The 26297-nt window shown below is 38.9% G+C and overlaps 1 protein-coding gene across 5 annotated transcripts; it reads right to left on the minus strand.

Moving 5' to 3' along the window:
* Positions 1-1371: 1371 nt before the first annotated feature.
* LOC149007497 (adenine phosphoribosyltransferase 5-like) lies at positions 1372-24739 on the minus strand. Of its 5 annotated transcripts, none has more exons than XM_089165181.1 (7): positions 24443-24739; positions 24212-24322; positions 15540-15632; positions 13201-13350; positions 13018-13076; positions 4103-4174; positions 1372-1998 (listed from the first exon to the last, which is right to left on the minus strand). In XM_089165181.1, exons 1-6 carry the CDS (start codon positions 24531-24533, stop codon positions 4118-4120), a joined length of 561 nt encoding a protein of 186 aa, XP_089021307.1. In that variant the 5' UTR covers positions 24534-24739; the 3' UTR covers positions 1372-1998; positions 4103-4117. The 5 variants fall into 5 exon arrangements, with proteins under 5 accessions (XP_089021307.1, XP_089021311.1, XP_089021310.1 ...); XM_089165185.1 differs by having other exon boundaries at positions 24212-24333; positions 24443-24507; XM_089165184.1 differs by lacking the exon at positions 15540-15632.
* Positions 24740-26297: the final 1558 nt, after the last annotated feature.

A 26297-nucleotide genomic window follows, 5' to 3' on the forward strand; every position in this document is an offset into this window, starting at 1 on the left:
CAACAAACAAGGTCATAAAAGTATCAAATTTGGTGAAGATGTGTTGGTATGTGAGTCTTCTACTTATCCATAAAAATTTCAAATAAAACTTCTTTATCCACTAGAGATCTCATGATTCAACAAAATAATAAATAAAAAAAATTTAATAAATGATTCAGCAACATCAGTCGACATATAATAGCAAATAAAGATATCTCATAATATTGCCAATGTAGAGCTATTCTAGTGGTGAAACCAACACCTCTTAGTGAAGAGGTCGTGGGTTCAACTTTTGCTAAGGCATATTAATATCCCCATTCCCGGCTTAATAAACCCCTCTGTACCAATAAAAAATAAAAAAAAAAAGACATCTCACAATATTTCTTTTAATTCCTTGCAATTACAAATATTGAAAATATCTGCCACTGCACGATTGGTAGAGTGATAGAGATCCATACTTCTCAGTGGAGAGGTTCTGGGTCAGTTTCCAAAAAAAATAAATTGAAAATATCAAAGAAGAACCCCTCTAGGATGTGCCTCGTTGTCCTTTTTTAAGCTTTAAACACCAAAAAGTTAAATCCCCTGACCATAGTCTCCTTCAAAATTCTGCATCAATATCAGGGGTTGAAAGTAGAGGAGCCTTTAGATTTTGCCTAGAGTTTTCCTTCAAACGTTGTGGGGGAGTTACTTCAAGGGGATAAACGGAATCTCCCTCCTATTACTAATACCATTCCCCCGCATTTCTCATCTGCTATAGCTGAGGCTAAGGTTTCTTTGAACAGAGATTCATGGTCTTTAATGGAGGTTCTAAGCTATATGCAACTGTAGGAGCGCTAGTTGCTGATGATGGCTTTGGTGTTTTTGGAAATTACCCTCAGCTTCAAACTAATTGCACTAGTCTACTTAAAAGGCTTTACCAGGTCCTACTGTACCTTGGCCATATGAACTTACTCAGCTTAGTTAGTATTGTCTCCAAAGGGTTAAATATGGTTTTATCTGTTGATACCACTTTTGTTTGTACGCAATATCTATGTTTCTATGCTAAGAACTCTGATATGTATCATACCCAAAAAAAAACCTCTGATATGTAATATATCTTTATATGTAATATAAGTATATATGATCTGTGCTTTGGTGCATCAAAAAAAGAAAAAAAAAATGGAGGATCCATATATGAGATCGAATCCATCAGAATGGGATTTTATGCATGGGTATTGCACTGGGTCTTTTTTTACTTTTAGGGTAATGTAGGGTAGATGGAGACGGCCTGAAAACCAAGTGACACCAATGATCCAATTCCAAACTAGATTGCAGAATTCAAATCAGCTCCAAATCCTCAAATTTTGTGAATTCTGATATAATATCTGAAAACAAAAATTTACAAATTTTGAAGGTGGCTGCAGAAAATCAATCAGATAAAAAAAGGGTAAGAGCTTATACAGTAGGTTTGATAGGCAATATCTAGAGTACATGGAGACGCTAGAACTTCCAATGGCTAGCAAAGGGATGCTAGACCTCTGCCTCTGAATTATGTTGGTGTATTTGTGAGTCACGGGAAATGCTGTCAAAAGCCATTTCCTGCAATTCATTACTCTCTTAATGTTCTGGTGCCAGCAGTGAACACTCATTTTCTTTTTGGTAATTGAACTTCAATTCTTACTTAACCAGCTTGAATATGGATAGGAATTCCACATTGTCACTTCACAAACCATGAAATAGCTTTTGAATTCCCATACATTTGACTGAACTACAAGTGGACAGGCAAAAAACTTCACCAACAACAATGACTTGATATTGACAAGTGATTTCTTCGAAGTTCTGAGTCACTATTGGATGAGGAAATTGGCTATGGAGATTCAGAAACTGTTAATTTTCACAAAGCGGGATGACCAAAACAGAAGAGTAGTGGAGAGAGATATAGAAGCCTCAAGCAAAGATCACAGTAGCATGTCTGATGATTGTTGACAGTAACATTGTTCTGACTTGCGCCCACCACCAATCATCTTTTTCCTTGAGATTCTGGAAAATACAAAGAGAAACAGAAATGCACAACAATAGATGGCACAGTAAGTATGCAAACTGATAACAAACTGACCGGGAAATAAGAACACAAAGGTACCAAACACATGGAAATGACAGCATGCTTGACAATAGCTTGACCCGCCATCAGGAAAATACCAACACAGCAGAGTAGCTCTTGACTAGTAAGGAAGAAATAATGTACTCAACCAGAAACCTGTGCAAATGCACTAGATACAGTAACCAACTGAGAATGCCACTGAGGCTAGGTAGAAAAATGTACCTGAATGTGCCAAAGCGGCAGCTTAAAAAGGACTGAACTCCTACTTCTTGACTCTTATGAATCATTTAGTTGTGTTCATCCCAAAAGAAAAGATATGAAAAAAGAGATCAGTCCGTAGATTAATACTCTCTCCCACAATGTCACAAATTTATATGAATAAGGACCAAAATGCTATTAATGCATCAGCAAAACACCAGTTCACATCTTTTTCAATCCTTGAGTTACCTAGCTGGAAATGCTTCTGAATGCTGCCCTGCTTCATCCTTTGTACTAACTTCTTAATCATAATAATCTAACCAGCTTCTTGATATTTGGGGGGAGACTTTAAGGTGGGGATGCCACAACAAAATCCTTCTAAAGAAACACCTGAAACTCCAAACCCCCCCCCCCTCCAAAAAAAAAAAAAAAGGAACTCTGATTCAACTTTTTGAACATTTGTGGATAATAGGCATGATACGATATCCCACACACTGCCCCCCCTCCTTTTCCTTAAGAACCTTGCCATGACCAGAAAGCCCAAGCTCTGGCTGAAATAAGTACCCTTAAAATTTGGAATACACAAAGTGTGCAACTCAATGATTATTATAGCCAATTTGTATGTGGGGTTGGAAACTCTTGTGGAAATATTTTCACCATACGGCCTCAAAGATAAAGTAGAAGTAATATTAGAGTTATGCTTTGAAACCAAATGAAACACTTTGTATTAAAGAGTAGGCATAAATGCTATATAGATCAGTCTCTATTGGTCTGGTTGGCCTTGACTTCATCGTTTCCTAATTCAAAGTGACCAGCAATCTGGAGGCAAATGATCGAGTATACTTCACGAATGCAGGCAATGAGGAGAAAAACAAAAAAGGTCTAATAATAATAATAAGACTATGCAGCATTGGAAGAAGTTTTCAAGCACAAATACTTAAAGTTGCCGCACTACCCTGTCTTGCTGTCTAACAAGTTACATCACATCTGACTTCTATATATTAAGTGCAACCATAACCATCCATAGAAAAGGCCATCAATAATCAACCATAACCAGCCATAGAAAATGCAATAAGTAATCATTCCATGTGAGTTGTCAACAGAGACATCTATAGCAACCATTAAAAGTAACTTTTTACAGTAGACATACTCCCCCACCCCCCCACCCCCCCAAAAAAAAAAAAAAGAAAAGAAAAAAAGAGATTACAGAAGAAATTAACAAAGAAATCCACTACTGGTTCTATCTAAAAGTAAGTGACCCAGTGCATGAGGCTCCCACTCAGGGACTGGGAGGGGCAAATATAAGCGACCTTCCTTCCTACTTCACTAGAGTGGCTGTTCCATGTTTTGAACTCACAACCAACAGACTGCAAACATTAGGCTTGCCACCAATGATTTGCCTAGCACAGTTGGCAGCAAGGTGCTGCAATAATGCCCGTTCTGCCAGTAAGGCTTGGGTTCAAACCTCCAGGTCTTAACCTTTCAAAATGAATATTTATCTCATAATCTTCCAGGTGTTCACCAAGGGCACTGCAACATATGTAGCATGGTCATCTATAACTGTGTTTTCCATGGACAGCTATATTTCATGAGGTGGTATTAGAAAAGAGCTCCACAAGATAATTTTCAAAGATCCAGACATCTCAATGAAAAGACAATATTTCAGATTATGATGCTGAGTTCATATCAAGGTAGTACAAGCATAAGAATTCTGCAGCTACTAGTTTAACAGGGCTGAAAATTTATTTCACTTGAATATAGTTAGGATTATAAGATCAACCTCTCAACTATGCATAAGAAAAAACATAACATCAATACCTCAATGAAACTACAGAACTTCAATACCTTAATAAATAAGTTTCATTGACGAGGCTCCACAAGTATATACAATGGTTTCCCATTTAGCCTTTTCTCTTCCTGGGGGACAAGCAATCATCAGGAAAAAAAATCAACTACACCATCACCAGAGGGGTGGGGGGGGGGGGGGGGGAATTCAACTAGACATGCTACAAAAAAGTTAATGTGAATACAATTTCAGGAAGATCCATCTAGGTTGGGAGGTGGTAATCTCCGTATTACAAGGCATATAATTACAACAAATTCTACAAAGAATGACAGCTTCATTAAATAAATGAATTTTAATGATCAAGCAGATAAGAAAATAAAATAATCTTTTTTCCAGGGGCGTGGAAGGGGGACGTTGCCATTGACCATGAAATATTCTGTACAAGAAGAACACTGAAATGATAAAATGGGCAGTGTAGAATTTACCAGATTTAAGAGAAAACAAATGTGAATGACGGATAATAAGGGGAAAAAGTAGGCTAAAAAGTAGGCTAAATTATTAATGGAATTATAACATGAAAAAAATAAAAACTTGTAAAGCATAATTATGATCATGTAAACTATGATAGGGGGATCATGGACTATGTTTTCTCTCTTTAAATTATGCTCATCCTGGTGGCAGCAGGAGTTATGTGTTGATTATTGCTGAAGATTTCTTTTTCAGTTGCCCTTTCCTATTCCGAACTGAAAAGACAAGTATTCTGTTTTTCAATAAATATGATTGAAAAGGAGGAGGCGGCTACAGTTGTTAGATTTAGCATCCTCCCTTCTCCTTTCCTCTCTTTTGCTAACTTTCTTATTATGATATTGTCATGTGGTATCAGCACATTACCACCAATATATCTTCTCTTTCAAATTCTGACTTGATAGTCCTCTCTCAAACAACTGTCAATCCTTGGTTGCAGGCACCATAAACTGCCTAGTTATTGGCAAATATGAACTGAACTAGGGCACTCTTCCATCCATACAGTCATACATTGATGGTTATGAAGAGTATGTCTTTAGAGGTGAAAATTCAAGTTTCTGAAACCTAAAGTCAACAATTCTGGAGTTAATGAGATCTGCAATTGCTTTTTTATAGGAGAACAGAGGAAAGCAACTCTGTCTGATTTTGACTAGCAGAAGCTACAATCAATTCATGACCAACGTGTGGTGTGATTCTCTACAATCAACCTTCTCCAGAAGGCTAGCAGTACTCCTTTTTCTGGTTGGAAATTGGAATCCTTGTCATTTAAATTACTTCTGATCTTGCCAACATACCAGATGGACTTGGGTATCTGTTTCCCTATCAGGATATCTATCCAATTTCTAGGTCCTTCTGAGCTTCTGATTGTGAAGAAGTGTTGGGCAACTGGATCATTGGTTGTCATTGTTGGGAACCAATGTAGCAGTCTTTGGTAGCCATCTAGAAGTGTTCAGATGAAGCACAGGTAATGACAATTCTGAAAGTGACAAACTGTGGGTTCATGGTGTAGACAAGTTAACTTTGGCACGATGATATTCTACAGAGGTTTTATGAGAAACCTCAATCTTATTACCTGTATATATAGTGCTTGGGAAGAAGCCTGAAGCAGCAAGTATAGACCCCGTATTGAAAAGGTTGAGATTTAATATGTTAATGAGTGGCAGTGTGTCTAGAACTTAGATATGAAAACATGTTTGGCACAGATATGTTGCTGCTTTTTACAATTTTAAACACGTTCTTCCTCTTAACATAAAATGGACAAATGGCAAGCCTTCCCATTTTAGTAGCACTGAGTATGTTTAAAACACATTTCGCTCTTTTGGCCTTTAAACGACCTTGGACTTGTCGAACAAATGCAGCTTGTTGATCTCTAAGCTCCCGGTAAGGGGCTACTTATGAATTTCTTGTTGATCTAGTAGGGTTTATGTGCTAACTAAGCTACTTCTGTTAATAATAGAAAATCCACCACCGCATATCATACCTTCGGTGGAAGTAACCTAGAAACTTGGCAAAAGAAGAAGCAAACGATGGTCTAGGTCCAGTGCTGAAACTGAATAAAAAGCTATGGCTCAGTGCCATCAAACTTGAGTGGTTGAAGTCTTTACTCCAAGAGTGGTGATTTCTAGTTATCTCTCCTGTGAAGATGCTCTATGACAATCAAGCTGCTATATCTAATGTTAGCATGGCAGTTTTCCCTGAATGAACCGAACACATTGAAGTAGTTTGTTACTTCGTGCAGGATGCAGTCATGAAGAAACAGCTAGTTACTCCATTCATCTCTTTTGCAGATCAGCTTGGTGACTTATTCATTTTGTGTGGATTGTTCCAAGCTGAGCATGGTGATTTGTATGCTCCAGCTTGAAGGGAAAATGTTAAACCTTAGGTTGTGATCATTGATGGGTACCTGTGACATGGATAATGTATTTCTATTTTAGTCATGGTTTTCTAGTTTTCCTAGCCTCAATAAGAAAGCTGCCTTTATATTCTTTTTTATATAAATATGACTGGAAGGGAGGAGCTGCTATCGGTGGTATGACTATCCAGCAGCCTCCCTTTTTGTTGTTGTTCTTCTTCTGTTTTTTATGGTATTTTACTCTGACACAGACAAAAAATCATAATTGTTATGCAATCTTCACATTAAATACTCTTCCAAAGCTCATCAAAACATAAAATCAACATCCACCTAGCAGCTGGCATCTTGAGGAGTTATATACTTAGTTGATTGGTATAATAATTGAGTTTTTGGTTTGGGAAAAGTAAGCATATTGCTTTTATTCTCAAATGATACTTCAACAGTAACAATTCTGTACAGAACCTGCTACTTATTTCATTTTACACAACAAAGGGAAATCCACTAACAACTCTGCATCTAACTTGCATGGAGCATCAGATTAACTGCATTTAATAATTACACTGTTTAAACAAACAGAAGAAATGAACTTCTGTGGACCATACTGAGGGTGTCAATTTGGTAGCGCAACTGAAACGGCCCATGTAAAACAGTACCATCCCGAACCTTTTCAAAAATGGTACAATATGGTTTTTTAAAACTGTTTCTATTGTGCAGCAGTATGGTAACAGTTTTCAGTTTGGTACAGCCGGTATATACTGTTTTCATATCACAAACCATTTCTGTACTGTCTATATACAGAAACCATACCGTATTGTATACATACGTGTCAGTTTTGGGTATTAAATATCTGTATGTACCAATACTGTACCGGTCGACATCCTTAGTCCATACATGTCCAAATTCTCTAAATTCAAGAACTAAAATGATAAGTTATTTGCAAGAGAAGTATTCAATTAGTCTTTAGGCTGCAGCAGTATAAGGCAGGTTAGGATTTAGGAATGAGAAGCTCCAAAGTTGTAACAAATTTCCAAACAAAGTTGTTTATTAGATAATGATACGACCCGATATCAACAGAAGAGTAATGGAAAAATTATCACTCCACGATAATAGCTATCTCCAATATAATCAAAAGTATCTCAAACAAAACACTCTACTAGCAGTAGGTGAATCCTACAGCTACCCCAGAGCAAGAACTCTCACTCAACTTCCCAATTAACTCCCAAAACATGTCTCTTCTACTCTTCCTTCCCCCTATTTATAGCAATTACGTTCCTACAGTATTAATTAACAGAATCATCCCAATTCGAATAGGACTCTTCAAAAGTAACCTGAATGTAATATGACTCTTCAAATCTAATCCTAAAAAGTAACCTGAATGCAATAGGACTCTTCAAATCTGCCAATCGTTTCCTTCCCTAGAATTTAGGGATTTGCTTTCCCTATCGAGTGTAGACTTGTGATACCAGGGGCTTATCAATACTCCCCTCCAACAGTTTCACCTTGTCCTCAAGGTGAAAATCTGGAAAGTGGGACTGCATTTCATCATAAGATTCCCAAGTATTTTCACAATGAGGCAATCATTTCCATTGAATCAAAACCTCCAGCATCCCTTGAGTAGAGAAACGAATGTTGAGCAAGGCTTCGGGTGTGAGCTGCAACTCGTCGTTTCCCAGCAAACAAGTTGGAAGCGGCTGCGGAGTAATATGCTGCCCAAGTGCCTACTTCAACTGTGAAATCGTGAAACACCGAGTGGATCCTTGAATCATCATGTAAACGTAGACGATAGGAAACTGGTCCCACTTGCTCAGTGATCTGGTACGGCCCATATAAGCGATGGCTGAGTTTCTCATTGGGCCGTTTGGCGAGTTTCTGGAAGCGATAAGGTTGTAGCTTAAGAAAAACTTCATCCCCCACTTGATAATGCACCTCCCTACGCTTGGAATTTGCTGAAACACACATTCGATCTTGGGCCACCAGCAGATTTGTTTTGAGGTCATCTAACACTCGATTACGCTCCCGAAGGAACACACCAACCTCATCAACTTTAGAACGACCATCCTCCCAATGCAGAAGAGAAGGGGGGTCTCGCCCGTACACAATCTGAAAGGGAGTCATTTTAGTGGCTGAATGAAATGTCGTATTGTACCAATACTCTGCCCACGGCAACCAATTAATCCAGTCCTTCAGTTGGCGAGTGCAGAAACATCGTAGGTAAATCCCAAGACTGCGATTTACCACCTCCGTTTGACCATCCATTTGAGGATGGTAGGCACTGCTGAACTTGAGGTTGGTGCCCGCCAATTTGAAAAGCTCCATCCAAAAATTACTAAGGAAGATGCGATCTCGGTCAGAGACAATGGTTCGAGGGAACCCATATAAGCGGATAACCTCCTTGCTGAATGAGGTAGCCACATCCTTGGCGGAATAAGGGTGTGAAAGAGCAATGAAGTGAGCGTACTTGGATAACCGATCAACTACAACAAGCACGGTATCTCCACCCTTAGTCCTGGGTAACCCCCAATAAAATCCATGCTAATATCCTCCCAAATGCAATCCAGAATTGGCAGTGGTTGAAGGAGTCCAACGGGTTTCATGGCTTGATATTTACTACGTTGACAAGCATCACAGCTCGCCACAAAATCGCGGACAACAACCTTCATTCCTACCCAGTATACCACCGCTGCTAATCGCCTGTAGGTCCTCAAAAACCCTGAATATCCACCGAATGGGGTAGAATGATACTCGGACAATAATTTGGGAATTAGGGGGGATCCTTCAGGGATGACTAACCTGTTTATATAGAGTAATGTTCCTTGTTGGAGATGATAGTTAGGATAGCCTTGGGATCCTTTCATCAATGCCTGAATAATCTTCTGGTAACGCTCTGAGGCGTGAACTGCCGCATCTAAACCCTCACTTTCCTGTCAATTTGTTGTTGTCATAGAGAAAAGTTGTTTGTCACCCTTTGAGCGTCGGCGGCTTTGTTTTCGCTGTCCGGACGATACAGATCTCAAAATCAAATCCCAAAAGCTTCAACACCCACTTCTGCTGATCAGTAGCCACAATGCATTGTTCCAGCAAATATTTCAAACTTTTCTGATCAGTTCGTACTTTGAAATGTCTCCCCATCAAGTAATGACACCTTTTTTGAATGGCTAGCACAATTGCCATTAGTTCTTTCTCATAGACAGACTTGGTTCGTGCGCAAGGGGACAACACTTGGCTTCAGTAGGCAATAGGATGGCCATCTTGCATCAAGACTGCACCCAGCCCAAAACCTGAAGCATCAGTCTCCACCAAAAACTCATTTGTAAAATCTGGCATACCCAATACTGGAATGGTTGTCATAGCTGTCTTAAGGGCGTTAAATGTTGTGGTTGCCTTGTTACCCCACTGAAATGCATCTTTCTTCAATAAGTTAGTGAGCGGAGCGGCAATCTTACCATAATCTTGGACGATCTGCGGTAATAGCCGGTTAAACCTAAAAACCCTCGTAAGGCTTTAAGATTGGCGGGTGGGGCCACTCCACCATGCACTTGATCTTCCGTGGATCCGCCACAACTCCGTCTTTAGATATGATGTGCCCTAAATATTCCAGTGTAGCAACTCCAAACATGCATTTTTTTTCAGTTGATGACGAGGTGGTGCTGTGTGAGGAGTATAAAGGTGGTTCACAAATGACCTACATGTTCTTCCATGGTCCTGCTATACACCAAAATATTGTCAAAGAAAACCAAAATAAATTTTCGCAAGTGTTCTCGAAATACCTTATTCATAAGTGACTGAAATGTGGCCGGAGCATTCGAAAGCCAAAATGGCATCACCAGGAACTCGTAATGCCCATTATGGGTAGGAAAAGTTGTCTTTTCCTCATCGCCTTTCGCCATTCTGATCTAGTGGTATCCTGCTTTCAGATCAAGCTTGGTGAACACCGTGGCTCCGCCTAACTCATCCAACAGTTCGTCAATTGCAGGAAGGGGAACTTGTCAGGAACTGTGAGTTTATTTAAGGCACGATAATCCACGCAGAAACGCCACCCGCCATCTTTTTTTCGAACCAACAATATTGGACTGGAGTAAGGACTCACACTATGCCGTACCAATCCTGCTGTTAACATTTCCTGTACCAACCTTTTGACTTCGTTCTTTTGAGAGTGTGAGTAACGATAGGGTCGAATATTAGGTGGGGTACTTTTCTAGGCTAGTCGTATCCGGTGGTCTTGCTTCCTTCTTGGTGGCAGTTCAGTGGGTTCAGCAAATAGTGAATTCGGTTAATAAATTTGATATTGTTGTACTCTCATGTACCTCTATATCGTCTCTGTCGGACTGCTGAGGCTGTAGCCAGTATCCATCACCGCCTGCTTGAATGGACTGAGCACTCTCTTTAGTGTTGTTTCTAATCGCAGCAAAGTCGGATCCCCATTCAGTTTCACGGGTTGTGCCTCCCATTCAAAGCTCATGGTCCTCAAACGCCAATTACTGCGTACCTCCCCAAGTGTTTGCAACCATTCGACGCCCAAAATAACATCAATACTGCCCAAATTGAAAGGGTAAACGCTTTGGACGAAACTCTCACCACCCATGTTAATCATGACATTTCGACAAACCCCAATCCCTCTGCTAATCGTGCCGTCCCCCAAAGCCACTTGGAAGTCTTTCTTTTGTACTTGCAATCCTAACGCCTCCACTAGCTCTTGCGGATAAAATTATGCGTTGCTCCACAGTCAACCAGAATAACATCGCAGCTGTGGATTTGCCCTTTCAATTTCAATGTGTGGGGAGAATCGATTCCTACCAAAGAGGTGTGAGATAGCTCTATCTCCAACAATGGTTTCGTTTCGACTCCTCCACCGTCACCGTCGGTCTCTACCGTGAGTTCTGGTTCATCGTCTTCGTGTAACAGCAGCAACTTCAATTGTTTTAGAGTACACCAATGGCCTCTAGTATATGGAGCGTCGCATCTAAAGCAAACGCCTTTGTCCATTTTCTCCTTGATCTCCTCCTGGGACAACCACCGTGAACGATTTGGGCTTCCTGACACTGAAGCTGCTGCAGATCGAGAATGAGAGGAGGAAGGCGATGGTTCAAATCTGTGGTTTGGGCGAACCGGTAAGTTGCTCCCTTGGTTCGATCCCACTCCTTGGTTGGACCCGTGGACTGTTCCGGTTCCTTTAGTGGTACTTTGGGCTAAGCCCAATTGAATATAGCGCTGGGTAGGGCTTTGGGCTGCTTGAATGGGCTGGGCCCAAGAATTTTTTCTATTTAACTTTCCCACCAGATTTTTGGCTTTTACTGCTTGGGCTAGGTCCATCATTTGGCTCAAAGCAGTGGGTCCAAATAGACGGATTTCAGCCCTTATATCTTCGTTCAAACCTGCGAGAAAGACTCCTTTTAACCACTTGTCGTCCACAGCTCCGGCAGCCGCCGTGAGGATCTCAAAACCATCTCTATATGCTGCAAACGTTCCAGTTTATCTATGGGTGATCAACGCCTCTTTGGGGGTCTTCATCTACGTCGAACTAAACCTCTGAATCATTGCTTCTTTCAGTCCTTTCCATGATAGCAACGGTTGTTGAAGTTCTCGGAAACGTATCCATCCCAATGCTGCTCCTTCACAACACAGTGTTGCAGTTCGTAGTTTTTCACCTTCACTCAATATATACAGATCGAAGTACCACTCAGCCCTTGCGATCCATCCTATAGGGTCTTCTCCCAAAAAAATCGACATTTCAATTTGCCTAGGAAGAAAATCTCTCAATTTTTCTGTTGTACCCATTCGAGTGACGTGATCTGGTGTGCCTTTAATTTCAATTTCTTCTGCAGTTAGATTATAAACTAACTTCCCTTTTGAAAACATCAATCGCAATTCTTCACGAAATTCATCGTTGGCTTTTTCTCCCTTTTCTATCTGTTGTGCTAAGCTTCCTACCTGCCCTTGTATCTCCTTCATGATTGTTTCCAGATCTTCTACCCGCTGCTCCATTATGCTTTTTGCCATTCCCTTGGAATCGATTAGCTCTGATACCAAATTTATACGACCCAATATCAACAGAAGAGTAATGGAAAAATTATCACACCACGATAATAGCTATCTCCAATATAATCAAAAGAATCTCAAACAAAACACTCTACTAGAAGTAGGTGAATCCTACGGCTACCCCAGAGCAAGAACTCTCACTCAACTTCCCAATTAACTCCCAAAACATGTCTCTTCTACTCTTCCTTCCCCCTATTTATAGCAATTACGTTCCTAAAGTATTAATTAACAGAATCATCCCAATTCGAATAGGACTCTTCAAAAGTAACCTGAATGTAATATGAATCTTCAAATCTAATCCTAAAAAGTAACCTGAATGCAATAGGACTCTTCAAATCTGCCAATCATTTCCTTCCCTAGAATTTAGGGATTTGCTTTCCCTGTCAAGTGTAGACTCATGATACCAGGGGCTTATCAGATAACAGGAACATACAAGCTCCAAATTTTATCTAGTTACTTCAGAGTAATGCTTTGATTAAAGAAATTTGAATCTCAGGGTTGTAATACAATGCTGCTGCACCAGGTTTGAAAAAATTACAGTCAACATAGATAATAGATTACCTTGATATCAGGCAAACCAATAACACATGCACATTCGACTACATCAGCCCCAGCACGTTCTATTAAAGCAACAACAGAAAGCACATGTAAATTATAAGAGATAGAAGTGAGAAATTACTAATCAGCACAGGAATTGAGAAGCAAAAGACGCAGAAGTATGGAATCTTCATCTCCAGTATTTACCAAGAAGTTTAATTGCTGCAGAAAGGGTCCCACCAGTAGCTACCAAATCATCAATGACTAACGCACTCTCCCCAGGCTGAACAGCTCCAACATGCATCTCTAAACAATCAGTTCCATATTCTAACACATAATTTTCCGATATCACTTCACCTACAAATTCATATATGTAAAAAGTTGAAATAGGGGAACGACTGATAGAAATTCAATCTTAGAAAGAAAAAGAGAGGGGTGAGGGGAAGGATTGACAACTGAGCTGACAATTTTTTTCTAGAGGGATAATCTCTAAGCATAACCATTGTTAGGAATTTCAGTAATAATAAAGTGAAATAGGAAGATGGTAATTTGTGCCACACCATAATAGTGATAACACAAGCAGCTCCGCCTAAGGGTAATAACACCCACTTATTTCAAGCATTCAGGGTATTTTTGGTGACCAACATATTCTAGTGAGCTACGGGTGCCACTTTCATCCAGATTATGGCTCATCCAAACCATCTGATGTTAATAAATAAGCTGGAGAAATTTTTGGTTTTAGGTCTTAACGACAAAAAATAAGAGGGTTCAAAATGTACCCATCAAAAAGGTACTTTCAGTTTAGACATGGAACATAAAAGGGATCCAACAGGAAATCCATACGTTGGCAAGATGAGGGATTGGCTGTAAGGCCATTTTACTTAAGAATGTCATTCACCGGCCTCTTCCAAAAAAGTTGCTTTATTGTGGAGATAAGAGAAAGGCAATGATCTAGCTGATGAGCTTTGCGGAACAAGGCATGGTCAACCTAGTTTAACCCACATGAGCTTCTACTCATTTCTTCTTCATTCTCCATTTCTGCTCTCTCTGGTTAGGTGGTGCTTGTTCTAATCCAGCCATCTCTCCTGTTATTAGATTATATCCTTTTTTCCCATTGATCCTCTGTACGATGGATCCCTAAGAATTCAACTCTCCTAATAACAAAGAAACCTGACTTGAATGATTCAGTATTAGGCGTTAAATTGGTGAGGATGGGTCATAAATTCATAATTATTACTGCAAATCCACTTAATATATTTCTTAGGTAGAGAAAGAAAGGGGCCAGGGGCATATGACAATATTGGGACATGGATCAATGTGTACAGACATACGGACTTCAGAGCATATAATATGTTGACAGTATATTGGGATCACTTCAGATATTGCTATAGATGGATGAGTACATCTGCAAGGACCCCAAAACATCCATTTATCTCTTGCAGAACTCAAAGAATAGCAGCCACAATGAATACTTTATTCCTGTAGGGTTCATTGCTGTATTAAAATGAGGATGCATTAATTTGAGAGGGGGAGGGGGCTTGGTTCCTTGGCAACAACCTCCTTTTGAGGTTTCAAGGTGCCTCTGTTGATCCAGTCACAGATGTTATAAACAAATGACCATAGCTTCTCACCTCTCATTTCTTCCCTTATTTGTTTCAACTTTCAACAATCTCAACTTTCCCACTTCTGTTCTAGTTTTTGACTATCTAACCCTACAATATTACACCTATATAACAACAAGAAGAACACCCGGAAAAAGTTTCTAAGGGTCCATGGCATTTGCCAAGTATCAAGGCGGTTGGCCATCATTGTGGCTCACCTTGGTGCTATTCACAACTATGATTGGATAGGGCCCACCAAAAGAGCCCTGGTGATATTTATGTTCCTATCTATCTAGCGTTCTCTTTTTGTTTTGTATTATTATGTAAGAGCCTTTATTTTAGTCCTGGGTTGGACTTTTTCAGCTCATTAACATCAGTTATTTATTTAAGAGAAAATGTCAATATAAGAAAAGAGCCAGTGTCAATGAAATAAACTAAATAAACGACAGTTCTCCAACATGAATATAAGAGGCATCAAAAGTTTCTGGTTTGCATCCAGATTACAACAACATTTTTGAGGAACAAAGGGGTGCTGATGTCATATATTACAAGTAAAAGTAATGAAAACCTTTATCAACCTTGTTTTTTTACAAATTTTTTATTCTTCACTCTTGGTAAACCTATTAAGCATGAATTATTAATGTCTGGAAAATGAAAAACTTGTTGCTTCATATTGCCAAAGAAGTAGGCATTGTCTAATAATATAGGAAATCACATTAAAAGTGACCAAGATATTTTCAGATATTTTTTATAGTCCTGTAAAGCAAATGACAAATAAATAGTTAGTTCAAAACTTATTTTCCTTTCCTAGTCCTATTATAGGTTGAAGTATAATCCAATTGATTTCCACTTACCTCAGGAATTTACTTCAAAAAACTCCATGAGGAAAATACACATCAATCTGGACAGCTACTGAATTCGAAATTAACTTCTGAAAAAACATACCTGGCAACTTTTTAGGTTTACGTAGGGGAACAAACTTTGCACCAATAGCCAAGGCAATAGCAGGGCCAAACATGAACCCCCTGGCTTCAACTCCTAGATTTAAATAAGATATTGTAAATGGTCAAATGAAACAGAGGGAAATTAGAGCTGCAACCAAGAAGATGACATCCAAACAACTATTAGACTGCTCCTTAAATTTCACCATATCATCCAAGCGTTTTCTAAACCATACAGCATACACCTAATGCTAGACTTCATGTAAATCTTTAAGGAGTCTTCTGAGTGCATGTTTAAGATACTCGTAAGTCAAAATCCTAGTTGCATATATTTGGGTACATAGAGCCATGTTCAGGGCATCAATATTCACAGGATTCGGACATCTTTATTTCAATTATGGAGAATCAAATAACATAATTGCTCCAAATGCTGTATAAGTGTTAAAAATGCTCAATGATTATTATAAAAGGCATTGAAACTTTACACTAGGAAGATACCACTCAAAATTTATAGTTGATGGAATTTGGTAGTATAAAGTATGCAAGTAAAAAACTAAAATATTATTAAGAATATAAAGAAAGAGTCATGTCCGTTCTGAACTGGACAAGTAAGCATAATGAGTGTTTCATCACTTCAAAAAAGTCCATGGGAACTCGCAGAGCAACTACTAACTCAACCGTAAATTATCCACACAATTGGAAAGTCAAGCAAATCACAGGCTTTAAATCATACTTGTATTAAAATTCTTATGCTTTAAAGGGTAAATGACTTGTAAATAGCAGAGCATACTAACTGAAGGTTTTTCATGCCCATTTTGAAGGATATAAAATGAGTCGGTGATGTAAACCAGGAACTAAGGTTTGATTGATTGAAGAAAAGCTCAGGTCCCACCCTCAAAATCCTCTTCAAGTGAATCAGCAGTCAACTAGGGTTTAGAACACCCTTTGGTTGAACAAAACAGGCAGGTTAAGGGGTTCTAGGGTTGGAAAAGGATGAATTGGTGATGTAAACCAGGAACTAGGGTTTGATTTATTGAAAAGCCCAGGTCCCACCCTCAGGAGCCTCTTCAAGTGAATTGGCAGTCAACTAGGGTTTAGAACACCCTTCAGTTGAACGAAACAGGCTGGTTAAGGGGTTCTAGGGTTAGGTTCAGCTAGGGTTTGGAGGCTAGGATTTTGAATTTCAATGTTGTTCCTTTGCTGCAATTTTATTTTCAGACTGAACTCAAAGGCTAGGGTTTTGAAAATTAGGTTTATTCAGAATCTAGGGTTTCTAGGGTTTGGGTTAGGGCCGAGTGTCTTTCAATGTTGAGTGAAATTAATTCTAGAAGGGCTTAGGGTTTGGATAAATGGTTAAGGAAGAGGGTGGTCCTGATTAGGTCGGTACTCCAATCTTCATACCTTCATTGGTGTGGAGTCTTCTCCCTTTCCAAAGCTACATTTTGCTCCATGGAATCTCTCATTTGTGTGTTTCTTTGGAAAGGTCAAGAATCTTTTAGATTCTTCCACCGCATTAGCTGGTCCTCAATTTGCCGCCCCAAATCCAAAGGGGACTTGGGTTTCTTGTGGATCCAAGATTTCAATTGTGTGAGCCTGCTAAAGCTCATCTAGAAGATCACTTCCAAGCATGACTCTATTTGAGTCAACTAGGTCTATTCCCATTACCTTTCTCCCCTCTAACCCCTCTTAGGTCAAGAGAAAGCTCTCCTCCTTAGACCATTAGCTTCCCTACCATTACAACACATGTTGTTTATGGGTCTTCTAGCTCAACCCATGGCATCCTTCATGAATCCTTATCGATCTCCTAGGTCCTTGTTAGGTTGATGCCTCCTATATCCCCAAGCTCATCCTCCTCTCATAGTTCATTTATAGAAGCTCTTGGATCCCCCCTCCCTTTCGAGTCTCACTCAATTCTGGTCTAACCTTCCCTCTCTTCACCCCTCCACACACAACTGCATTGTCTAGTTACCTTCCACCACAGACTCCTTTTCATCCTCTTCTACTTGGGACGTTGGTCTGCTCCACCTCCCCCTCGGCGCCTTGGCATTCCTTGGTTTGGTTTAGAGGTCACATCTCCCGCCACACTATTGCCACTTAGAGAGCTGTTGAAGTATATGCACTTTGAAATATTTACTGTTCACGTGAATGTTCACGTGATCACATGAACAGTGTAGTATGATTTTTTACTGTTCACGTGCACAGTAAAGTATGATATTTACTGTTCACGTGAACAGTGTAGTATGATTTTTTACTGTTCACGTGACAGTAAAATCTATTTGTATGATGTTAGTGATGCTACTTTACTTTTTATTTCTAATGGTGGAGTCTTGCTACTTAAGTTTTGGGAGTTTTTAGAAAGCATAGTTTCTATTTTGGTGGTAGTTTCTATTTTCAGAAATTTCTATTTTAGGAGCTAGGAAGTTACTAAAGTTGTAATTTTTTGTTTCCTTTTTCTAGAGGACAATTACTTGTCTCTCAAGTTGTATTAGATTCATTAGAAGCTATAAATAAAAGGGCTCTGTGATTCTAGACTCTTAAGCAAGAATCATAGGCCTCTCCTACTGGTTCCTCATCTCTCTTCTCTTCTTTTTCTTCTCTCTTTTCTTTGTTCTAGTTCAGCTGTTGTTTTGATTATTTAATGCTTGTTTTCTAACATGGTATCAGAGCAAGTTTAATCAACCTAGGGAATGTTTTCCCTCTCTTGGCTGCCCAGTTGTTTTTTCCTTTTTCTTATCTAGGGTAGCCCAACCTCTACTGAAGTAATTGTGCATGGCTGTCCTTCTTCTTTAACTTTTGAAGCACCAAGTATCTATGTATTAATACTACAAAAAGGCCCTAAGCTTTCTAGGGATATGTCTACCTATTTGATTCAATTGAGGCTGCTACTACCCTTTTTTTTAGTGTGCAAATCTGAAGTTCAATCTACACTATACTGATGTCTTGGGATTCCTCTTGATTCTTGCAAAGATATGCCCATAATTCGGATTGCAAGACCTAAGTATTGTCTTCCAATAGTTTATGCTATAAGTTTAGTTGCAAGTCATATACTAGTACCCCCGTTTCATTGAATTTCTCTCTTCTGAAAAATTATGTTGTTACCTTCTTGCTTAACTACTTCTTCCTTTGTTTATTTCAGAATCAAGTTTAGCCTTTTTTTTAGCTAATACTTCTACAAAGACCTAGAGGACTATTTTTCCTTCATATCGAGATCTGTATCAAAACTAGCAGAAATTTGTTGCTATGGTCCGAGATCTGATATTATCTGCTATTGCAGCAACTGTTATTGCACTTCTTCCGAGTGGATTGCTGCAACGACTATTGCAATTTTGAGATTCCAAGTTGGTTTAATATATATTTTTTTCCTGATCTAATATGCTCCTGCCTAAGGGTTAGCGGTGGTCCAGAATTTTTTTTCCCCTTGGTGCACAAGACTTTGTCCTGTGAGATGATTTTCTGCTACTTGATCAACTTTATTGGTGAATAATACACTGCTCATCATTAATTGTCCACGTGTAATGCTACACGTGTGGGGGAGAATGGTACATTATTCTATATCTACTCAAGATGTGCTATTGGATATTATTTGTGAAGATCTTTGTCCTCGACTTATGGCATTCTACAACGATATCATTACATGTCTTTACCTATATTGTCCTTTACCTAACTGCTTTGTCTGTAGTAACCCATACTACCTTACCTACTTGGTCCGCAGTAACCTATACTGTCTTTTACCTTATCTACTTGGTTTGCAATAACCCATACTGTCTTTTACCTTACCTACTTGGTCCGCAGTAACCCATACTATCTTTTACCTTATCTATTTGGTCCACAGTAACTCATACTGTCTTTTACCTTACCTACTTGGTCCACAGCAACCCATATTGTCTTTTACCTTACCTACTTGGTCCACAGTACCATATACTGTCTTTTACCTTACCTACTTGGTCCATAGTAACTCATATTGTCTTTTACCTACCTACTTGGTCCGTAGTAACCCATACTACCTTACCTACTTGATCCACCTTACCTACTTGGTCCACAGTAACCTATACTGCCTTTTACCTACCAACTTGGTCCATAGTAATTAATATTTCCTTTTACCTACCCATACTTTACATGTTACTTGCCTTCTTATGAAGCATTTATATGGACATTGGAGTTGCAATTTTGAAGATTTAGCGTGGGTATTTCTCCCTACTACCGGCATTACGTGGATAATGCCTTTTTCCTACCTACTACTTGCCTTCTTATGAAGCATTTATATGGACTTTGAAGTTACAATTTTGAAGATTTAGTATGGAAATTGCTCCCTACTACCAGCATTATGTGGATAGTGTCTTTGATCCTGCTATACTTGTGAACTTTGTTCGTCTTCAACATTGGCGATTGTTCTCATTATTGGATGGTTCTTTGGACATGAAGAATTAAAGTTTTTTTAAAGCGGTGTTGATTATCTTCTTGGTGAAGTTTTTCAGTGTTTATCGACATCTACAATTGCTACACGATTCAAGATTGGTGCTACCTTTCAAGTTTATTCTTATTATACAAGCTGAAGTTTTCTTTGTGTACACTCCATCTTAAGGGGGAGTGTTGAAGTATATGCACTTTGAAATATTTACTGTTCACGGTACTGTTCACGTGAACAGTAAAGTATGATATTTACTTCACTTCACGGGTCGTGCTTCACGTGAACAGTAAAATCTGTTTGTATGATGTTAGTGATGCTACTCTACTTTCAATTTCTAATGTTGGAGTCTTGCTACGTAAGTTTTGGGAGTTTTTAGAAAGCATAGTTTCTATTTTAGTGGTAGTTTCTATTTTCAGAAATTTCTATTTTAGGAGCTAGGAAGTTATTAAAGTTGTAATTTTTTGTCTCCTTTTTCTAGAGGACAATTACTTGTCTCTCAAGTTGTATTAGATTCATTAGAAGCTATAAATAAAAGGGCTCTATGATTCTAGACTCTTAAGCAAGAATCACATGCCTCTTCTACTGGTTCCTCATCTCTTTTCTCTTCTTCTTCTTCTCTCTTTTCTTTGTTCTAGTTCAGCTGTTGTTTTGATTATTTAATGCTTGTTTTCTAACAAGAGCTCTTACCCTTTGCCTCCCCACCCAGACTTTCTATATCCACCACCACTTCTACGTCAGCCCTAAGCCCCTAATTGCATCCTTTGTTGGAACAACCCTAAAGATGTAGACCATCTCTTTTTCCTTCGCCCCGACTCATAGTGGGAGAATGCCATTATCTCCATTTGGCCCCACACCAGTCGCTCTGGTTTCTCTCGAGATTGGTTAGTTCTCCAAACACTTTACAGGCACTTCCATTTGTTACATGGCAAGAAAATGGTGTTCAATGCATTAATTTCTCACTTGTGCTAGGAGCTAACTTGAGAAGATGGACCATCAACATTAGATCCATTGACTTGATTTGGAAAGCCATCTTCTTTGATGTTTCTTCTAGGCTTTAGAAATTGAGGATACCCCAAGGAAAAGGATTGTTGTTTGTCTCTTGGGGCTTAGGCTCTTCTTTCTTGCCAACTAGTAGGTTTATGATTTCCTCTCCCCCACCCCCCACCCCCTTTACTCCTTTCTCATCTTCTTGTACATTCTTTCCCTCCGTTTGGGGCTTTGGTTAATGATTATTTCATTCATCCAAAAAAAAAGGGAAGAAGATAAATTGCAGAATTTTCAAGGGTTTAGAGGAGAAGAGAGGGGCTGTCACTAAGGTCGAAGGTAGGGTAGGGGGAGGATTCTAATTCCTAATAGGAGTAGGTATCGGGGAAAAGAAGCCTACTGTTTTAGGTTAAGTATATTTTCTGTTGTTAAATTATCTGGAAAATACTAAGCTGCCGCAAACTAGAAGAGAAAGAAGAAGAGAGAGGCTGAGATTAGTAGTCAAGGGCTGGGGGAGGGGAATAGGAGCTGCTGCAGGGTGAATTGCGATGTGCAGTAGGAGGGTATTCTTACTGGTTTTAGGGTTTGGGGATGGGGAAGAAGCTTACGGATGGGAGAGAAGGACGAGGGAGGCTAGGGCTGGGTTGGGTTTAATGTACTTGTGGAAGAAGATGGAAGGAGTTTCTATAATTCTGCAGAAAACTCCTTCAAACAGTGGCCACAAGTCCCCTTCTAGGGAACCACGACTCTAACCCTATTCTCCTTCAATTCTTAATCAATTTCATTAATCATAAACTGCCTTGTCACATTGTAAAGAGGCTTATTTATAGCCTTTAGAAGAAACTCACAATAGGACTCTAATTTAGAAAACAAATCAAACTAAAACTCTTATGTGGACTCAAGACATACTCACACAAGGACTCTTTTCATCTAGAAGAATCCAAATTGAAATCTAAAGAGTCGTATGGAGCCCTTGCAAGAAGTAGAACAAAACTAGGGGACTCCCTTATAACTTGGGAATCCTAACATAACAAGGACTCTTGAATAACTTAACAAATAATGACTCAAAACTAAAAACTTAAAAAATAAATAAAATAAAAAAGAGCAGATCTATAGTCCACAAACATAGTGGACCCAACTAAACCCTAAGTGGACTCGACTGAAATATAGAAAAATTACCGAAATACCCCTGTTGGTACTAAAGGGCCGTAGGGTATGGGGAAGCTACCCTAGGCCCCATTTCGGCCCTGAATCTGGTTCACATCAGTTGGATCCACCTGATATGGCTGCCCAGAAGGCTTACAAGTTTTAGGCCTTATCATCATGAAAACCTTTTCTAAATAAGTGGAATAAAGATGATTCTCTCCTCAACATATTTATTTGGGAAATGAAGGATACAAAGCAATAAAATTTAAGTTATTTTTCAAGAGGGGAAAAAAAAACAGCAATAGAAAAATTCAGTTGTTTGCCCATAGGAGAAATTTAATTCAAGGACCTAGACAAATAGGGCAGAGAAGGATAGGGCATTATACATGTGTCCAACCCAGAGCATCAACAACAAACTGCTTAGTCAGGATTAGACCTTCATCCTACCAATGACCAAGGATTGTGGATCAATATAATTGCATCTAGCCAAAGAATATATGCTCGTAAATACTGATGTTTTGTTTGCAAGAAGTCTTATGCTCCTTATTGCAGTCAACCTTGCATCTAATAGTTGTACACCACTCCACAACATGCTTCTAGTGGGCACACTTAAACAAGGAAAAGCAAGTAGTATCATAACTTCACTAGCAGCAAATTGCAGCATCTCTTACAAACATTCGAATCAATGATTCGTTGACCTACTTTGTTCAATTGAAAAAACCTAAAAATTGATGTCAAAGCAAAAAAATAACACTAACAACAGCAAAGAAGAAACTGAGTTAGGGTGAAAGGCCAACTAAAACTTATTCAAATTGGAAAGACCCCAAGCATCAGCAACAAAACAAAAATCAATAGAAATGAAACACAAGCCCAATCTACTGAAACTTCCAGTTGGGGTTGAGGTGTTTTTTTTTTTTTTTGGGGGGGGGGGGGGGGGGGTGAGGGGTGGGGAGAAGGAAGGTGGCTGTTGTTAATATCATAACAGAACATCTCCCTTGCTCTCTGATCGCAGTTCCTCAAAATGATATCGAAGGGCATGTAATTTAAAAGATCAAGAAAAGACAGATGCTATCCCAATGTCATGTTTTTGCACAGTTGGTTCATTTACTCTATCAAACATCTCTTTAGTACTTTGCGTTGGTGATTGGAAAACTATCTAAGTGAATAAATGACAAAACAACACACTCAGACTAGTGAGAAACCATCTTACACCTTAATAAAATTGTCACTGTTCCAAGTCTACAGGTCAGACCTACAAACTGAAGGATCTGTAAACCAGTCAATAATTTTTGCGTTAGACTTAAGAAAACATATATGTGCCCAAGATAATACATTTTTTCTTTTTCTTTTTACTGCAAAGGTTGGTCTTGACTCCCAAAAAATCTGCCTGTACAAATGATGAGGGGATCTTTTCAGAGATTCCCTAGAGCTGGTAAGCAGAGTTGCCAGATCCGGGACAGGATGAGCACTAATTTGATGGGGGCCAATGTACCCTGAAATAATTAAGATTTTAATTAAACTAACTGGTCTCAACAAATATTGAACAACCATTTCCCATTGGGTGGGGTCTGTCATTCCTAATCCAGACTTAATCACACAGAAAAGAAAAATTATACTTATTTCATTATCGGGTCGGGTCTTGTCAAAGTGTCACCTACTATTAGCATGCAAATCATATTTAAATCCATGTTTAAGTAGTAATATCTACCTAGTCCTTCCCGTCCAAACTTATTAACACCACACCCCTGCCTTTTATTTAGCAAGTCAGCAAATGCATCTAAAGTAAAGAAACAAACATCATCAGAAAACCACAAATGGATCTCCTTACCAAAACTACCCGCTATAAAGATTGTATTACTTAAAATTGGCTAAACAGTGTTCACTATCCTCATCCTTTTATATCTAAACCTTTCTACGCTCCCTCTCTGGACTGCCAACCACACCAAAACTCACTTTTTCAGTGATAAACTAGTGATTTTTCACTAATAATCAAGATGGACCATAAGGAGATACTCAAACTCAAACTGTTTACTATTTGCTTGGTAAAATCAACTAATTTATATATATTCCGCAGAAGCTCTTAAGAATGTGAACGTTGTGCCAGTGCAAGAACTAAACACACAGAGAAGTAGACTTACCAGCGACAACGGAGATATCCATGTCTCTGTAACGATCAACAAATATGTCAATAGCGTATTTGAAAGCCTTGTGATCAAGTAGAAGCGTCGTAATGTCTTGAAACATTATTCCTAGAACAACACTAACAATGAAAGCTAAGAGCTCTTCCATGGAAGGTCCAAGAGAAAGAACAAAACAAAGAGGAAAAATACCAAAATACAAAAACGATAAACAACCAAATAAAAAAAAACCTGGTTTTGGAAAGTGTGGAACAACTCTAATCGCTTTAGATATGGCTTCAAGCCTTGGGTCTCCATTCAACCCGTTCTCTCTTGCAAACATTTCCTTCTCCTCTAAACTTCTCTCTCTCTCGATCTCTCTCCCTCCCTCTCTTTACCTCTCTCTCTCTCTCTCTGAACTGCAAGGTTCTCTTCGAACTCGAACCAGAACCCTATATAAACATCTTTCTCTCCATGAGAATGACAGTGAGGGGAGGAGGGAGTGAGCGTTTTCTCTTTTTTCTTTTTTACTTTTTTAAATTCTGTTGGCCAAAGACAAGAGGCAGTAATGGAGAAGATCTCCGTGGCTCGGTACTTAATAACTTACAAGTCATATTTTTTCCAAAATTTTTTATTTTCGTTTATTATTTTAAGGAGAATAATTATTCCATGTTTCAACATACACGCTGTGCTTTTTCTGACCGTTCATACAAGTTTCAATATCAAAATTGAGTTCATTCAACGGTTGAAAAATGGGTGTGTGCCATATGGTGAACCATAGTATCTATGTGAGAAAAACGAGGTTGGCTTCTCAGTTGGCGCGTCATTTCTCTGAGAATTACGGCCGAGAATCAACAAAAACAGTCTGACAGAAGATCCGGTGTTTGTGGGGCCATTATCATCCAATAGAGAAAGATGATGACGTGGCAGATCATGCTCTTATTTACTGCGGTTTGAACTTTGAAGCGATAAGGATGCAGTCGTGGCGTACAACTAAGCACGGGATCTTATTCAAGGGAAGAGTTGCCGGTTGCTACAAAATCAATATCGCAACCCGGAGGGTTGACAGAGATAAAACTGCACGTGCACCCATGGATTTACAAAGTATTATCTCTACACCCCTCAAAATTTCTATCATAAGTATAACTAAAAAGAGATACTTACTTTACTGAAACATTTTTTTTTTTTATTTTTATTTTTGGGTAGAACTGAATCCAGAGAAAAATTGAAAATACTTCAAAACCAGTCTCGTTGCCATTCACCTCCCTCCTTTCTTTCTTTTTATCCTTTTCTTTCAAGAAAATTAATTAAAACGAATTTAAAGTTAAAAAGAGGGAAAATTTTGAACATAGAGTAAATGAGAAACCACCCAACAATGAAAGGGCAAGAGATGAAATCTTCTCAGCTTCCCAAGAGAGTGAAGAATGATCACCATTCAACTGAGCTACCTGTTGGGTTATGAAAAACCCACCGAATAGAACAATCGGTAAATAAAAGAAAAGAAAAACACAAGAAATTACGTGGAAAACCCTTAAAGGAAAAAACAACGGTCAACAGAGAAAACTCCACTATAGATAAATAAATATACAAAATAGAATATTTTGGGATGAATTACATATGGAAGGGGAGGCATCCTTTTATAGCCTCTCATCATCCTACTTTCTCCCACATCTACTCGAACTATGACTAAAACTCTCAACAAACTCCCACTTCTTTAGGATGTAGGATAACAACTCCTACTTCTACTAGATGTGGAACTAAGACTATACAACAATCTCCCACTTGGAGATTAGATTGAGAACCAATTAATCTCCACACCATTTTTTATCTTGCCACCACCATGTTGTCTACGTCTTTGTCAAGCCATACAAGGATCTGTACCAAATGAACTTGTCAGTGTTGATTGCATTTGTCAATGCATCTGCTAGGTTCTCTTTCGTGTGAATTTTCTACATATCCACCCTTCCGTCTTCCACCACTTCACGAACAAAATAATATTGTACTTCTATGTGTTTTGTCATGGAATGAAAAGCTGGATTCCTTGCAATGTGCAAGGTACTTTGACTGTCACAATACAAGAGAATCTTCTTGTGTTTGTGCCCAAGTT

The sequence above is a fragment of the Hakea prostrata genome, chromosome 8 (genome assembly GCF_041222555.1).
Source record: "Hakea prostrata isolate BN-2017 chromosome 8, UWA_Hpros_2, whole genome shotgun sequence".
NCBI classification, from domain to species: Eukaryota; Viridiplantae; Streptophyta; class Magnoliopsida; order Proteales; family Proteaceae; genus Hakea; species Hakea prostrata.

Bases quoted from the DNA above. Each gene is read 5' to 3' on its own strand.
- LOC149007497 (XM_089165181.1), bottom strand. From the start codon at position 24,533: ATGTTTGCAAGAGAGAACGGGTTGAATGGAGACCCAAGGCTTGAAGCC. The intron at 13,351-15,539 runs GTATGTTTTTTC...ATGAATTTGTAG, and splicing joins TAAACCTAAAAAGTTGCCAG to GTGAAGTGATATCGGAAAAT. The intron at 13,077-13,200 runs GTAAATACTGGA...TTGCTTTAATAG, and splicing joins TGCAGCAATTAAACTTCTTG to AACGTGCTGGGGCTGATGTA.